The sequence below is a fragment of the Gymnoscopelus braueri genome (genome assembly GCF_963280865.1).
Source record: "Gymnoscopelus braueri genome assembly, chromosome: 23".
NCBI lineage: Eukaryota > Metazoa > Chordata > Actinopteri > Myctophiformes > Myctophidae > Gymnoscopelus > Gymnoscopelus braueri.
The window spans coordinates 15,337,238-15,353,852 of NC_137625.1; the positions used below are offsets into that span (position 1 = coordinate 15,337,238).

The 16,615-nt window shown below is 41.6% G+C and overlaps 2 protein-coding genes across 3 annotated transcripts in view; both read left to right on the forward strand.

Annotated features, from left to right (window-relative positions):
- The window catches only part of LOC308079258 (thioredoxin reductase 1, cytoplasmic-like), a 105,661-nt gene that overhangs the window by 69,992 nt on the left and 19,054 nt on the right, over window positions 1–16,615 (forward strand). The gene's annotated exons all lie outside the window — the stretch shown is intronic.
- Window positions 1–16,615, forward strand: part of chst11 (carbohydrate (chondroitin 4) sulfotransferase 11) — an 82,876-nt gene that overhangs the window by 57,942 nt on the left and 8,319 nt on the right. For both annotated transcript variants that reach the window (XM_080420634.1, XM_080420635.1), the window contains exon 3: window positions 13,875–14,104. In XM_080420634.1, coding sequence (XP_080276760.1) covers window positions 13,875–14,104 — 230 coding nt within the window. The remainder of the gene's footprint in view (window positions 1–13,874; window positions 14,105–16,615) is intronic.

Genomic DNA, 16,615 nt, shown 5'->3' on the forward strand with positions numbered 1-16,615 from the left:
GTTCTGAGCTTGTATATCGGCTATCTTCATTAGTTTGGTCTCTTTTGCGTCTCGAGCTAAAATGTTTGGGAACCACTGCTCTACACCATTGCTCGTCTACCACTCTGGTGTGGTACTGTCGTATCCATAGTGCAGGCAGTGTCGCATGGCATTTGCAGCCAGAACAGACCGCGGGTATCAATGGAAAAACACTGCACCTATAACGATAGATTTTGTCCGCCGTGCCGTGCGTGGTATGGCAGCGTGAGTGTGTCTCTGCTGCTGAGAAGCCATGCAGTACCCCAGTGGGCTCTGGTTACAGGTTTACCGTTACAGTGGCACTAGGGGACAGATGAGGTTGCAGTGGTGTTCCATGTCGCACTGGATCTTATCTAAAGAGGGTTCATTGACCTCCATTTGTTTTTGTTTTGTTTCCTGCGCTATGTTGCTGCCGTGCCTGTACTTTTGTGCACGAATGTGCCTGTGTGTTTGTGTGGCTCCTTATCAGCCAGCGTTTGAGTGTGCATTTGTGTGTGTTTGCACGCGCACTTGTGCGTGTGTACATCGATGTCACACTGCCTGTTCTCCTGCATTCGTTTGTCTGTATACTGTATTTGGTGTTTGCGTGCCCCATGTCGGCTGATGTATGTGTGTGCGTGCGTACCTATCTGTGCCTGCATTGTGTGTGCGTGTGTGTGTGTGTGTTTTGTTTTTTCAAGATTTATTTGGGCATTTTAGGCTTTATTCAGATGTTGAAAGACATGAAACCAAGACATGTCAGACAAGACAGGAGGGCTCAGGTCTGAGCCACCACGCACTCCATATTAAGTGTTTTTTGTGCACATGTTTGCGTTTGTGTGCAGTACTGCCTGCTCCTGCACGTGCGCCTGCCTTGAGTGTCGGTGTGTAGGTGCGTTTGTGTGCCCCCTTGCTGGCCAGGCAGAACCCGCAGTGGAAACGTCCTAACACCCCCGTCCCCGTCCCCCCGTCTCTCTCTCTCTCGGGCACAGACACTGCAGCCATTCAGCAGCAGCTCTTCACTGCAGTGCCCTCTTACATACTGTGCATCAGCAAGATAATCACGACACGAACCACTGGATGCGTATCTCTGCTTCATAAGCGTTCCCGCTTTGAACCGACCCAGAGTGTCTCCGCCGGTCTCTCTCTTTATTGCCGCTTGCACAGGTGTTCAGGGACCCGTTTGCCTGAGGACCAAAGTCTCCTGGTTTCCCTTTTGTTGGTTTCCCTTTTCCGTGTGAATGACAGCATGGAAGGTTCCAGAAGCTTGGCCTTGCCAGGCCTCTGGGGGAAGGAAGATTTTTTTTTGCCTCATAAAACGCGGATATTGTCGAGGGTTTTAGTAGTGTCGGCCACACAGCCTCGCCTTGTTGGCTTTTACAGAGAGACGCAGGTGAAGCGTAGCGCATTATGTGGTTGAGAGTCAGGTGTGTGTGTGTGTGTGTGTGTGTGTTTGGTACAGTACTAGCACACTGGCAGCATTATGCCTGGCTGTCCTGTGAATGCCAGTCTCTGTGAGCATAGAGGACCAGCAAGGGTCAGAGAGACAGACTGCCCTTAGTACCCTGCATACAGTGAGTGAATGTGTGTGTGTGTGTGTGTGTGTGTGTGTGTGTGTGTGTGTGTGTGTGTGTGTGTGTGTGTGTGTGTGTGTGTGTGTGTGTGTGTGTGTGTGTGTGTGTGTGTGTGTGTGTGTGTGTGTGTGTGTGTGTGTGTGTGTGTGTGTGTGTGTGTGTGTGACATTAAGACAGAGAGAGAGAGAGAGCGATGCTTTGATGATTGTCATTGATTCTTACTGAAGTGACTTCATCGCTGTTCACTGCAAATAGACAAAGGCACTAATGGGATAGCTTTAAAGGAACACTTCACCTTTTTTCAACCTCATCTCCATGATTATATCATGTTGTTTTTGTTTTGATACCAACACCAAGTCTTGAATTTCAATACCTTATACATACATTCCCATACTATAAAAAAAAAAGGGACATTCTGACAAATGCCATTGTGGCACTCCCTCTGGTCGTCGGCGACGCTCGCACCGAGGTTGAAGTCGGGGCAGGCGGGCAGTTCCTGAGATACGTGAGACAGACAGACGGACGGACACACGGACATACTGAGATTTCGCGCATTTACTGTTTATTATTTATAGTTCTTTGTAGACAGGTCAGATGTCTACATGTTATCCTAGTAACTTTATAGCACCTTTCTTGGCACTCTATTTATTTGACCTCTTATACCCTGTTGTTTTTAGTTTACTAGGGTTCATGCTGCTTATTAGGATCTTGCACTTTGTAAGTTACGCTAGATAAGAGCATCTGCTAAATGACTCCATTGTAACTTGTAAACTGCCTGAACAGCAATTTAACTCTTCTATTTAAGCGGACGTGTTTATTGAGCCCCTGTTAATAGCCTGGTTTACGAGCACACAGTCTCTCCAAGGCCTATATACATAATACTGTATACACACAGATATATATATATATACATACATACACACTGTACTGTATAGGGGCTCCCTGCCAGTGTTGCCAGATTCTGTGAGAGAAACAAGCAACCAGGTCTAGGAAAACCAGCCCAAAAGAAGCGACAATGGGCCACATGTGCACTTTAACATATACATCAGCTATTTGAAAATAGCAGATCTACAAGCTCACAACGCGTCGCGATGCGACGCGTTGTGAGCTTGTAGATCGGCCATTTTCAAATAAAATCTTGCGGGGAAATTATAATAAGCAGATCTGGCAACCCTTCTCCCTGCATCCATTTGTCAATGCTCACTGTGTAAGGAGTAGCTCCACAGACCGTATCGATATTTTCATTTCTCAAATGGGCACACACTGTTTTGGAAGTCAGCTCAGGAGGGACCATGGTACCTGCCAAAATCATGGGCCTGCATTTATCAAAGTGGACTTTACCCAAGGTTCCACTACACGATCCCTGAAAGGAATATATGATTAGAAAAAAGACATAACATTTTGTTTTAGCATTCCAAGTGTCCACAGAAAACCCACTTGCTTTGGCAGCAGGCATCGATCTTTCCCTCAACCGACAACTTTGGCTTTGGAGTTGATTGAGAGCACAGCATGTGCTTTGCTTTTGGGCAGAACTTGGTGACCCCATGATAGGAGTTGTTTGATACCCGTGCTTAAACCTACACTATAAGGTAAGCCTTAAGGCTCTGGGGCCAGTTGCACCACCTCACACTAAGTTCAAACTTAGCCTAGTTATAGCTTAAATGGCTTTTTAAAAAAAATATTTAGACCAGGAAAGTCATTTTTAGATTTATTTGGCTATTCAAAAATAGCAGATCTACAAGCTCATAGCGCAGCACCGAGTGCCGCACTATGAGCTTATAGATCTGCTATTTTGAGAACATTTGTGTAAATCTTTAAATATATATTTATACAATTTTTTAAACATTTGTAACATATTTTTCTTCCAGGGACCCCCAGAAGCAAAGATTTGAGTTTTATATATATTCAAAGTTTTGCACACATTTTCACGATTAAAAAAAAATAGCAGATCTACAAGCTCATAGCGCGGCACTCGGTGCCGCGCTATGAGCTTGTAGATCTGCTATTTTTGAATAGCCAAAGAAATCTAAAAATGACAGAGATGCGTCCCCGGATTGAATGGGTTAAGCTATAACTAGGCTAAGTTTGAACTTAATGTGTGAGGTGGTGCAACTGACCCCTGAAGTCTCTGCAGGGTCAAACCTCGAGGTACAATGCTCATCTAGAGCACCACAGGGGTTCTCTCCAGGGGGGTCCCCACATGATTTATTTTGGGGGGTGGGGGTCCCCAGATGACAGTGAAGCGACAATTTAAGAAAGAAAAGAAAAAAGACGATTACTCTATCAAAAGTAATCAACAAACTGCTCTATAACAACTGGTGAAACATTGGCCAAATTGTTAAATAATATAAGAAAGAGGCAAACATTGTGAAAATAGTCGATCTACAAACTCGAGCTTGTAGATCGGAAGTTTGCTACAGTGTGCAAACTATCCCTTCCTTTCCTCCAACGTACATTATTGTTGTTCAGCACCTGAAAAGTTTTTGTTGGGATGTGCATGCTCCCCTCTGTGGACCCCCTGGAACTCACTCAAGAACCCCTGGACTCACTCCGGTTCCCGGACCCCACTTTGAGATCCTGTTATCTAGAGTATCCGCTGAGGGGAGGGAAACTGAAAGAGACACAAACAGCTCGAACCCTGTGAAGAGAAGAATCTGTTAGACGAGATAACTGTATACTAAGAATCATGGGTGGCTGCTGCAGATGCACTGTAACACACTGACCAGCCAGCTTTGTGATGCATCACGCTCAGACCGCAAAAAAAATAATCAGTCTGACACTCTTGCTGTCGAAGAGGAGTATGAGAATAATCCGCTGTAAAAAGCAGATGATACAACATGATCCGGCAAGGTTCAGAGGATTAAAATAATGCATCAAAGCCCTTCCACTGTACCGACTGGTGCAGAGCTTCTAAAGGGATCAGAGGCGACCGAAAAATCTGCCGAAAAACATGCCTTTATGGTTCAACAAGAAGCTGTCACATACACATTAGGAAATCCCTGAACCCAATCAACCAAGGACAAAAGCTCTTCTTCGCAAAGATTGACTCTTTGCCTTCTTAACTTCTTAACCTAGACCTTGTTATTGTCAGTGGGGTAAAGTAACTGAGTACATTTACTCAAGTACTGTACTTAAGTGCAAGTTTTAGGTATTTTTTTTACTTTACTGGAGTAATTCCAATTTTCAGTATTTTTACTTCTACTCCACTACATCTGAGAGGAAAATATTGTACTTTTACTCCACTACAATTATTTGAGAATTTGAGTTACTAGTGACTTTGTAGATTTGGATTATTATAACAAAACATACATTACCCCTATTAACATTTGGGCCATTTGAAAATAGACGATCTACAAGCTCACAATGCGATGCGACGCGACGTGAATTTTACTTGTTACACAGTATTTCTACATTGCAGTATTGATACTTTTACTTAAGTAAAACATTTTTGTACTTTTCCCACCACTGGTTATTGTATATTTTGCCTTCCCTTATCCTGCCTTTTCGGGGGGTGGGTTTGTTTCCCGCGCCCTTGTTGAACAAATAAATCAAGCATTTGATTTGCACTGAGGAAGGCAGCGTTGTGTTCTCGCCGTCTCCCCGGGTCCTGGTAGTGTTTATTACGCCAGTGTTTGCAGCCATCAGCACAACAGTGAGAAGCTATTCATTACATGGCTGCGTGCCCGAAGAGGTCCCGCTCGGCGAGGATTCACAGATCATATTTCACAACCGTAACAAACCTCAGTGAGATTAACACAGCCGTGGCTGATATTATCATATTATTATTATTTATATTAACCACTTTCAACCTTGCATCCCTATTTTGGGCATGTCGTTATAGAAGAAAGAATAAAAAAAAACAATTGAACATTTTCAAAAATAGTTCACAACGAGTTGCGATGCGACGTATTGTGAGTTTTGTACATTTTAGGCATTTTCACTATTCGTCATACTATAGCACTGATAATGGACTTTTACATCCAGGTACTGTACTTGCAGTTTTATATCAATCTTGGATGTATGCCAAGGATACTTAATCTCTCTCTCTCTCTCTCTCTCTCTCTCTCTCTCTCTCTCTCTCTCTCTCTCTCTCTCTCTCTCTCTCTCTCTCTTTATAGTTTATTCAAGATTCAAGATTTGCTTTATTTGTCATTTGTTTTCCTTCTGCAAGCAGCTTTGGGGGAAAAACTAAATTATGTTTCTCCTAGTTAAAGACAGCAAAAATTCATAAAAGAATAAAATAAATAGTGCAGAAAAATAAATCTAAATATATCCTAAAAACTAGAACATGTCATAAAATACAAGTATACTGTAACCAGATCAAAACAGTATAAAAACGGAATGAAATTAATCTATAGCGTTCGTCTCATCTAATGCATACTGTAGGAATGCATACCTCCCAAGTTCATATACTATTGGAGATTGGAGTTCAAAAGTGTGATTGCCTGAGGAGAGAAACAGTTTTGCATCCTCTCCGTCCTGGCACTGATGCTCCTGTATCATTTCCCCAACGGCAGAAGGGAGTTCAGGCTGTGAGAGGGGTGGGTGGTGTCCTTGATGAGAGGGGTGGGTATTGCCTATAAAGCAGTGGTTTTCAAACTTTTTCATGTCAAGGACCCCCAAAATGATATGTATTTGGCCCCATCAGCGCGGCACTCGGTGCCGTGCTATGAGCTTGTATATCTGCTATTTTTGAATAGCCAAAGTATAAAAGGTTAAAGTGGTTAAAATGATTGTGATGCTATATTAACACATTTTGCTGGGGACCCCCTGGAACCCCCCAAGGACCCCTGGGGGTCCCGGGACCCCACTTTGAGAACCAATGCTATAAAGTATTATAACTTTATAGAGAGTGCAACATGTGCACGTACACACACAGGCACACACACACACACACACACACACACACGCACACGCACACGCACACGCACACGCACACACACACACACACACACAACCAAATAATCAGTAGTAAATAATGTCTTTGTCACTGTGCATTTGCTCATACATGAACTTTGCCCTCTACATCCTAACTATTGGGAGCAGTGGTCGCTATTAATACAGCACGTGGGGAGCAGTTATAGGGATTAAGTGTCTTTGCTCAGGGACACCCTTCGACACACTTCGACTGAGCAGGCCAGGAGGCAAACCGGGGACCTTCTGATTCACAGACGGCCTCTCTATACCCATTCAGCCACGGCCGTCTGTTTTTTAAGTCCAGGCAGTTGCAATAAGCTGAGGCCTAAGGTTCATTCACTAGTCAAGGAGGAGATCAAAAGGAACAGGGCCATATTCTGTGAAGCCACGGTGGCTTTTATGAGCTCATGCCTCTCAAATGCTGAGCTGTTTGTGGTGCATGCAGGGCTATTTAAGGGAGGGGGGGGTAGCAGGCTGGTAATGTTGCAGCGGAACAGACCACTAATGGTATCTGCTCTCCCGTGGGAACGGCTTGACATGACCAGGGGTCGCTGACCTTCATCACCGCGTCCTTCGGGGGGAGGGAGGGGAGAAGGGGGGGGGGGGGCACATCGATATCTACCCTCTCATCTCATCTCTACTTCAGTCTCCTCTCTCTCTCTCTCTCTCTCTCTCTTTCTCTCTGGAGTGTCCCTTTCATCAGAGCCACATCAGAGGCTGAGTTGAGAGTTTTTCAGAGAACAGATTAACCCGTTGAGACCGGGAACGCATCTGTGTCATTTTAAGATTTCTTTGGCTATTCAAAAATAGAGTGCCACGCTATATATGAGCTTGTAGATCTGCTATTTTCTTTATCTGCTTTTTTTATCATGAAAATGTGTGCAAATCTTTGAATATGTATATTTTTAAAGAGAACATTTGTAACTCAAATCTTTGCAAAAGTCTTCTAAATCCTAAATCTTTTTTGAAAAAAACGTATATGAGTGTTTTATTTCATGTCAAGGACCCCCAAAATTACATGTATTTGGCCGCGGACCCCCATCTCAAAATATTTTGTTCCTGGGACCGCCAGAAGCAAAGATTTGAGTTAAAAATGTTCGCTTTAAAAATATAAATATTCAATGATTTGCACAAACGATTTTTCAAAAATAGCAGACCTACAAGCTCATAGCGCGGCACTCGGTGTCTTAATGGGTTAAGTGACAAAAGTAATCCCGTGGAAAGGAGCGAGATAAGGAGAGATGAACCAAGGCAGAGGGATAGATGACATGATATGAAGCCCCCCCCCGACTACTACCACCACCCCCCCCAAGCTAATTTCTCCTCCTCTGCTCAATTACAGCTCTCGTCCGCCTCTGTTGTATAGAGCGAGGCACTGTTACATCAGATGTGATCTCTCAGATGAATCACAGCGTTAGAGCAGATCACAGGAAAAACTGTGAGATTTCTCTAAACAAAAGAACAGTGGTGGAAAAGTACCAAAAGTAAAAGTATTAACATGTTTGAAAATAGCTACCTAGGCTATTTTCAAATAGCCTAGGTATAAAACAGGGCTAAAGTGGTTAAAGTATGATTTATAATGTAATAATTTATATCTGCAAAGTAACTAGTAACTAAAGTTGTCAAATAATTGTAGTGGAGTAAAAGTATAATATTTGCCTCTGAGATGTAGTGAAGTAAAAGAGTAGAAGTAAAAGTATTGGAAATTGGAAATACTCAAGTAAAGTACAAATACCTCAAAATGGTACTCAAGTACAGTACTTAGTAAATGTACTTTACTAGTTACTTTCCACCTCTGCAAAAGAATGATTGGCTCTGTGTCGTCATGCCTTTAGATGGCGTTGTTGGAGGAGTGCTGAGCAGACCAGTGTTAATTTTGTTGACTAAGACTAAGACTAATAGACTAAAAGACTAAGGTTTTGATATTTAGTCGACTAAGACTAGAATAAGACTAAACAATTTCAGATGACCAAAATAGGACTAAAACTAAATGGTGTGTTATTAATAAGACTATAAGACTAAACCAGAATTTGCTGTCAAAATGAACACTGGGCACAGACGAGATGAAGGGACAGGGCAGGGAAGAGCTTCTTCTCTTAGAAGTTACTCCTCGTTAGGCCTGTCACCATTATTACATACAATAATAATCGTCTAATCGCAATTATTTGGGATAATCGCAATTATCCGAGATAATCGCAATTATTTTTGAAAAATACATTTCTAAGTATAAAGAGCAGAAATATGTCAGTAATTTCTTTGTATATTCAAGTCATTTGTCATATCTGCCTGTTTGATTACGAAGCTTAAAAGCCACAGAAATATCATTTGTATTCACGTGCTCCAGTTTTCAACGACAGAAACACAATCAAATGTTTAGTTATTTGTATGACAATTAATCAATTTGAGTCAACTCAAATCTTGTAATGGTGACAGCCCTACTCATCGTTCTTCATTGATTGCCGACTCTGCATGACTCAGAATGGAAGGGGGTGTGTTTGACATGATGTGACTTGAGAAAGAGGGAAAAGGGAAGGTGGTTGGAGAGCCAAGGGGAAAAGACAGCACCGAGGAGGAGACAGCATATTAGCAACTGTTCTCTCACTGAACAATGAGTGAATAATACACGATGGGGTACAGTACATTTTGTTAAAGTGCTTGTCTGCTTGTATTATGCACTTTAACCGGGAACACTTTGACCGGGAACACTAGGACACTTTGACCGGGAACGCATCTGTGGCACCACTTAAACCATTATTTTATACTTTGGCTATTAAAGAATTGCAGCTATACAAGCTGTAATTTCAATCTCGATTTTGTTTTTGTCAAATCTTTCAATTTATACATTTTTAAAGCAAATATTTTTAACTCAAATCTTTGCTTCTGGGGGGTCCCTGGAACAAAACATTTTGAGATGGGGGTCCGTGACCACATTATGTTTTCTAATTCCTAACAGTATTTTGCTATATCAGTGGTGCTCCAGCTTTTCCATGTCAAGGACCCCCAAAATTATATGTATTTGGCCGTGGACCCCCATCTAAAATATGTTCTGGAGCAACATATTTTAGATGGGGGTCCGCGGCCAAATACATATAATTTTGGGGGGGACCCCCAGAAGCACAGATCAGAGTTAAAACATTTCTTGATTCTTCCAAAAAAATTGCAAATCTACAAGCTCATAGTGTGCGGCACATGAGCTTGTGTATCTGCTATTTTTGGATAGCCAAAGAAATAAAAAAATGACACAGATGCGTTCCCGGTCTTAATGGGTTAAAGCTTTGCTGTCCCTGTCTCAGCATGACAGGGACAGCACACAGGTGTCCATATGTTGGGTGCGCCTGTGATGATATTACAGAGACATGTTCCTGTACTGAACCTAATAACCTAATAATAAATCAACTGCTTCTGCTTCTGCTTCTGTACAAATGGAGACAGGTGATCAGAGGCCCCTGGACTTCATTTTCAATGTACCGTGTTCATGTTTGATACAAAGTATTTAGCAACATATGACTTAATTGCATTGAAGTTAGTCTGCTCTCTCTGGATGGTATGAATGGTATTTATGGTTGACGTTATGGAATTTGCCCTACGGTATGGATTTTGACCACACTGTGCTGACCGGTGGAGCTTTTTGTTTCGCTTTGGAAGTCAGTTGAAGTCAGTTCTATTTTCACTCAGCTGCAGCTCGATTTGCATTTCTTAAAATGGTTTTATTCAGAGACGGGCGTTATTTGAGAAAAGGTTTTGCATTTGCTTTCTGTTATTGCAGTTTTGCACAGTAAATGTTCTTAAAAGACCTCTGAGTCTACAGTATGTGAAAAATGTCCTTGTAATAGATTTAAGAGTAGTACTGTAGCTGCTATGCAGTTGTCATACCAGGTCTTTACCCCTCCAGAAGCAGTTATATTGACATTGTAAGTACTTGTCTGCTCTTTTTTACCTCTACATCAAACCTCAAAATAGTCGATCTACAAGCTCACAACGCGTCGCAGATGCTTTGTGAGCTTGTAGATCGACTATTTTTGGCAAATGTTCCCCCCAGAAAAGGGATGCGAGGGTTCAAGTGGTTAATGTAAAATAATACAAATAAAGTCCCTATCACAACACAAAGATTTGGCGGCGGCCCCCCTGCAGTTTCTCTGAGAACCCCCTAGAGGACCATTACCGTCACTGTTTCAAATTATTCCATGATATACATTTTATTCCATACCGTCCAGCCCTACCTTGACTCTTTAGTTATGATTCAAGCAGAGGTTCAAACTGTGACAGAGCTGTGACCTTTGACCTGTTCTCCCGGCAGAATATAGACACAGTGGAGCTTAAAGAAACACTAGTGATGGGTCGTTCATGATCGATTCGTTCAAAAGAACTAGTTCTTTGGCGTGAACGAACCCTGTTCACTTCCCGAAGCTGTTGCGTTCACGCTTTCGTTCATGCCCCCCGTCCCCTCCCCCCGTACACAGGACGGGGGGAGATCATTTGAACGGATCATTTGAACGAATCATTTGAACGGATCATTGCCGTGAACGTGAAGGAAATCGTTCGTTCACTGAAATGAACGGTTTTTTTTTCCCACCACTAACAGACACTTCACTTTCACAGGTGCAATTATAAAAGGCCTTTGATGTTTCGGTTGCCCCGTTAATCGCTCCCTTCCCATGACTGTTCAGACATGGATGTTTGCCCCTGTTGGATAATTGATTTGACGCCACGAAGCTAATCGCAAGAGCACTTTTTGTACCTTCTGCTTCAGCTAAATTGGCATAAATATGTGCGTCTTATTTGTTGCATTTTTCACGGCCAGCTGTGCACCATCAAAAAAAGCCATACAAACCACTTTAGTCAAGCTGTCTACACGTGTCCTGTAGACCTCGTCGCGGAGGTGGTCGCCCCCCATTTAAATTATTTCAGCAATTCATGTCCACATGTCCCTCTCGCTCTCTCATTCTGCAGGCATGGCTGAATGGCCACCCTTGTTGAATGTGTGAGAGAGTTTCAAAGATGCAGGGCAGGGGACGATCAATTTAGAACACCCCCCCCCCCCCTCTGGACCCATAGGAAAAATAATCAGTAGGCGTAAGAAAACATTCCTGCTCTTTAGATACATAACCCCTCTGGGCTCAACTACACAGTACAATCCTCAGTGTACATTTTTATCCGTTTGTAACATTGAGAGCATTCCAAGCGTTACATCAGCTCTGTACACTCTCAAGAGTTTAATTAAGCACTTGAACTTGAACCCCAGCATCCATCCATATTCTGGGGGGGAACATTAGCCAAAAATAGCAGATCCACAAGCTCCCAACGCGTTCTTGCATATTCATCTCCCATACTAGGGCTGGGCAATATATCAATATTATATTGATATCATGACAATAGATACTGTATCAGCTGGAATTATTTATATTGTAATATATATCTTGTTTTTCTTGATTTTAAAGGCCTGACTGTTCTAGCTATTATTTGCCTTTACCCACTTAGTTAGGCATTACTGATGATTTTTGATTAAAAAAAACTCATTGCATAAATATTTTGTGAAAACACCATTACAGTATCGTCACAATATATCGAGGTAGCCTATTTGTAAAATAATATCATGGTTTTTTATTTTGTCTTTATCACCCAGCTCAGACGCAATATAGAGACACACGGCCGGAAGCGGAAGGCCTACAAATTCACGCCCACTTTTGACACAGCGCCGCTACTCGAGGTCCGTTAGAACGATGAACTGCAGCTCTCAACGCAATCATGAGAGGCATTGTAAAATACCGTAATTTCACTGGTTAACTACTGAGGCTGTAGCGATTTTTTTTGTGTTCTAATAAACTGTCCCATTTGTTTAATTTATCCTTTTTAATGTCCCATATCTGTCATCTCGATATACTACCCACAATATACTATAATATACTCCATCAGTGTGTCAAAAGTTCTAGCTTCTGAAATCTTACGTTTAAGTGGTCGCATGGTATATACGTCACGGACGCATCCCTTGAGGTTTTCAATACCCAGAAAACCGGCGAAAGTGGTCATTATCTCTGGAACAGAAGGTCCAATCTGCTCGGTTCAAAGCTTCATGGATGTGTGACTTTGAGGACATTAAGCACGCAATTTTCGGGTTGTTTGGGGTTTCTAGGGGAGGCGAGATCTTAGTTGGGCAGGCAACCACCTGTCCTGCCTCTACAGTGGGTACGCCACTGGTCGGCGCTCGGCGCTCGTAAAGACAGTGATGTCACTGAAATGCGACAACTTGTCTGTCTGCCGTTTACCATTTAACATTATGGGTAACTCGTTAAAGTGGCAAATTAAATGTGAAACACATCAACTATTAAAAAAACAAGAAGATATGTTGACAAAGACACTCCATACATTTGGAAACATATTTTTATTTAAATCAATATCGTCTCGAAAAAAGGTAGATTGCTGAATGTCCCTGTTGGGCAAGCAAAGTTGGCAATTTATCTAAGTAGGAAAGAAAATAATGGATGGAGGGCAGAGGTGCGACTGCTTAGCAGTTTTTAAGAATTCCATTAGAGCACGAGTATTGAATATAAATACTATGAAAGAATGGGGGACTTGGATGTGTTCAAAGATTTATGGGACTATGAAGGCGTACTTTTTTTCTGAAAAAGATATGGGAATCACTTTTATTGATGTGTTGCTCTAAATAAAAAAGAATTGTGGCATTGTATTCTAGTATGTCATTGATTGTTTGAAAGAGCTTATGAAGCAAACACTCTTATGAATAAATGAGTTGTTAAAAACAGTGGTGGAAAGTAACTAAGTACATTTACTTAAGTAAGGAACTTAAGTCAAATTTTGAGGTACTTTTACTTTACTAAAGTATGTCCAATTTTCAATACTTTATACTTCTACTCCACTACATCTCAGAGACAAAATATGTACTTTTACTCCACTACAATTATTTGAAAAATGTAGTTACTAGTTACTTTGTAGATTTTGATTATTATTACAAAACATACATTAACCACTTTGGCTATTTGAAAATAGCCGATCTACAAGCTCACAACGCGTCGCAATGCGACGCGTTGTGAGCTTGTAGATCGGCTATTTTCAAATGATTCTTATACATTTTTACACATGATAATTTGTGAAATTATAACTTGTGATTATGCACATTCTGCATAATGAGTACTTTCTACTTTTGGTACTTTAAGTACGTTTTGATACCAATACTTTTGTTCTTTTACTCAAGTAAGTTTTGAATTCTGGACTTTTACTTGTAACAGAGTATTTCTACATTGCAGTATTGATACTTTTACTTGGGTAAAAAACGTGAGTACTTTTTTCCACCACTGGTTAAAAATAAAAAAAATCTCTCTCTGTCTCTCTCTCTCTGTCTCTCTCTCTGTCTCTCTCCATTGTCTCCAGACGGAGTTCTCGGGCCCGGCGGTCCTCCACCAGACGAGGAGGGACCAGGTGGCGGAGACGTGCCGCGCCCACAGCGCGTCCAACCGCAAGCGCCGGGTCCTGACCCCCGGCGACCTCAAGCACCTGGTGGTGGACGAGGACCACGAGCTCATCTACTGCTACGTGCCCAAGGTGGCCTGCACCAACTGGAAGAGGGTCATGATGGTCCTCGCCGGACGCGGCAAATACAGGTCGGTGATGTCAAAGCAGCAACCGCCGCTTTATCGTTCTTCGTCTAATTCAGGGGTGATGCAACTCTGATGATGGAGAGGGCCGCTGTATTTCCACACTCACTCCAGAGGGACACATTGCATATACTGTTGGGCAGACACCTATTATCTTCGTAATTTAACTTTTTTCACACAAAAATAGCAAAAATAGCCGATCTACAAGCTAAAAACGCGTCGCGACGCATTTTGAGCTTGTAGATCTGCTATTTTTGCTATTTTTGAATTGGAATCCTGATTTTTTTTTAATGTTTTTTAATTGGAATCCTGAAAAGTAACATTTTTATTTAATTTCAAATGCATTTAGTTACACTTATGTTAATGTTTTTTTTTACTTAAATACAAATACATTGGACATAAAAAAGACATAATTTTAATACTAGTCATTAAGCTACTAATATAGACTGAAGTAATTAAAGCGGGTCATGTTTGCATGTTTGGAATTGTAACAGCTGAAATCAATAATATATCAGTATTCCGATATTAACCTGTGGGCCGCATTAAGTGAAGGTGGGGGCCCCGTGTGGCCCCCGGGCCGCCATCAGCCCATGTATGATCTAATTAATTATCTAGCCTACACCAGGGGTCTAGGGCGTCCGGGACCCCTAGGGGGTCCTCAGAGTTAGGTTTGGTGTAGAGGGACAAGAGAGCAGACCAAGTACAGAGCCAACGGTTAAGTTTACTGAGGGTTTAAGTGGTTAAATGTCTCAAAATCAATACAAAAGATTTAAAATAATGTATTCATTTTACAGATATGTTTGGGGCTTTTCTGCTTTTATTTGCATAGTGACAGGAAATAGGTAGAGAGAGAGAGAAGGAGTGACACGCAGCAAAGGTCGTCGAGCGTGGGAATCGAACCAGGCATTGGAGTCTATAATGCGATGCCATCGACACCCCCGCCACTCCAGGGGAGTCCCTGCTTCATCTCTCTCTCTCTCGGCTAGGGGGTCCTTGACCTGAAAAACGTTGAAGAAACCCTGATCTACACAGTAAAATCCTTAAAAAATGATTAATTCACGGGGTACACCCTTCTAAGTTAAATATACCACTACATATTTTACGGTGCGATCACATTAACTGATATCCACTGCAGCGGAGGCAGAGCAGAGTATATCAACCAGTATATACTTGTTGACTGTGAAAATAATCCAGCCGTGGCTGGCGGGGTAAAATATGGAAATTTATACGGAGGTATATCAAAATATATTCCACTCTCCTCGCTGCTCACACATTTCAATAACAAATGTGCTTTAATCCATAAAGACCGGGTAAGCTGCGTGTAAGTGCCATTTTAGATTTATTTTGCTATTCAAAAATAGCAGATCTACAAGCTCATAGCACGACGCCGCGCTACGAGCTTGTAGATCTGCTAATTTTTATTTATTTATTGTGAAAAAAAAATTAACTCCAATATTTGCTTCTGGGGGGTCCCTGGAACAAAATATTTTGAGATGGGGGGGGTCCGCGGCCAAATACATAATTTTGGGGGTCCTTGACATGAAAAAGTTGGAGCACCACTGATATAGAAACTGGTAGGATTTAGATTTAGATCTAGATATGTATTTTGCCCATCTCAAAATATTTTGTTCCAGGGACCCCCCCAGAGGCAAAGATTTGTGGTAAAAAATGTGCACGAATGTTCACGATTTTTCAAAAATATCCGATCTACAAGCTCATCTGCTATTTTTAAATAGCCCAAAGAAATCTTAAAATGACTTTTCCCGGGTTGAATGGGTTAACGGGAGAGAGCAGTGTTTTGAATGCATTAACGGCGCGCTCTGGCCTCATCTGGAATCTTTCCCCGACGATGTCTAAAAATACAGCAGTGTAGCCGCCGGTTCACGTTTGTTATCTGCACTTCATAATGATGTTTACAGCCAGGTCCTCTACGCTTTATGCCAATCCTGATGTGGTAATAGAAATAAGGTATAGACCTTTGTTAACCACATAACCCAGTGGTGGAAAGTAACTAAGTGCATGTACTTAAGTACAATTTTGAGTTACTTTTGACTTTACTAGAGTATTTCCAATTTGCAATACTTGTACTGCTACTCCACTACATCTCAGAGGCAAATATTGTACTTTTACTCCACTACAAGTATTTGAAAACTTGTAGTGTTTGCAGATATAAATGACTATATTATCAAACATACATTAACCACAAGTCTATTTTATACATAGACTATTTGAAAATAGTCTATATATAATGAAAATTAACATTAGTACTTTTACTTTTGGTACTTTAAGTATATTTTGTATTATTATATTGGGGTATTGGTACTTTTACTTAAGTAAAATATCTGAGTTCTTCTTCCACCACTGCACATAACCACTTAAACCCCTGTCGTCTTAGAGAACTGGACTTGAGTTACAACAATCTTTGAACCACTATTTCCGTCCACAACAAATCTCTTCGCCAAAAGTCTTGCACTATTATGCTTGAACTGCACCTCCCTAATCTGCTGTATATAGAAC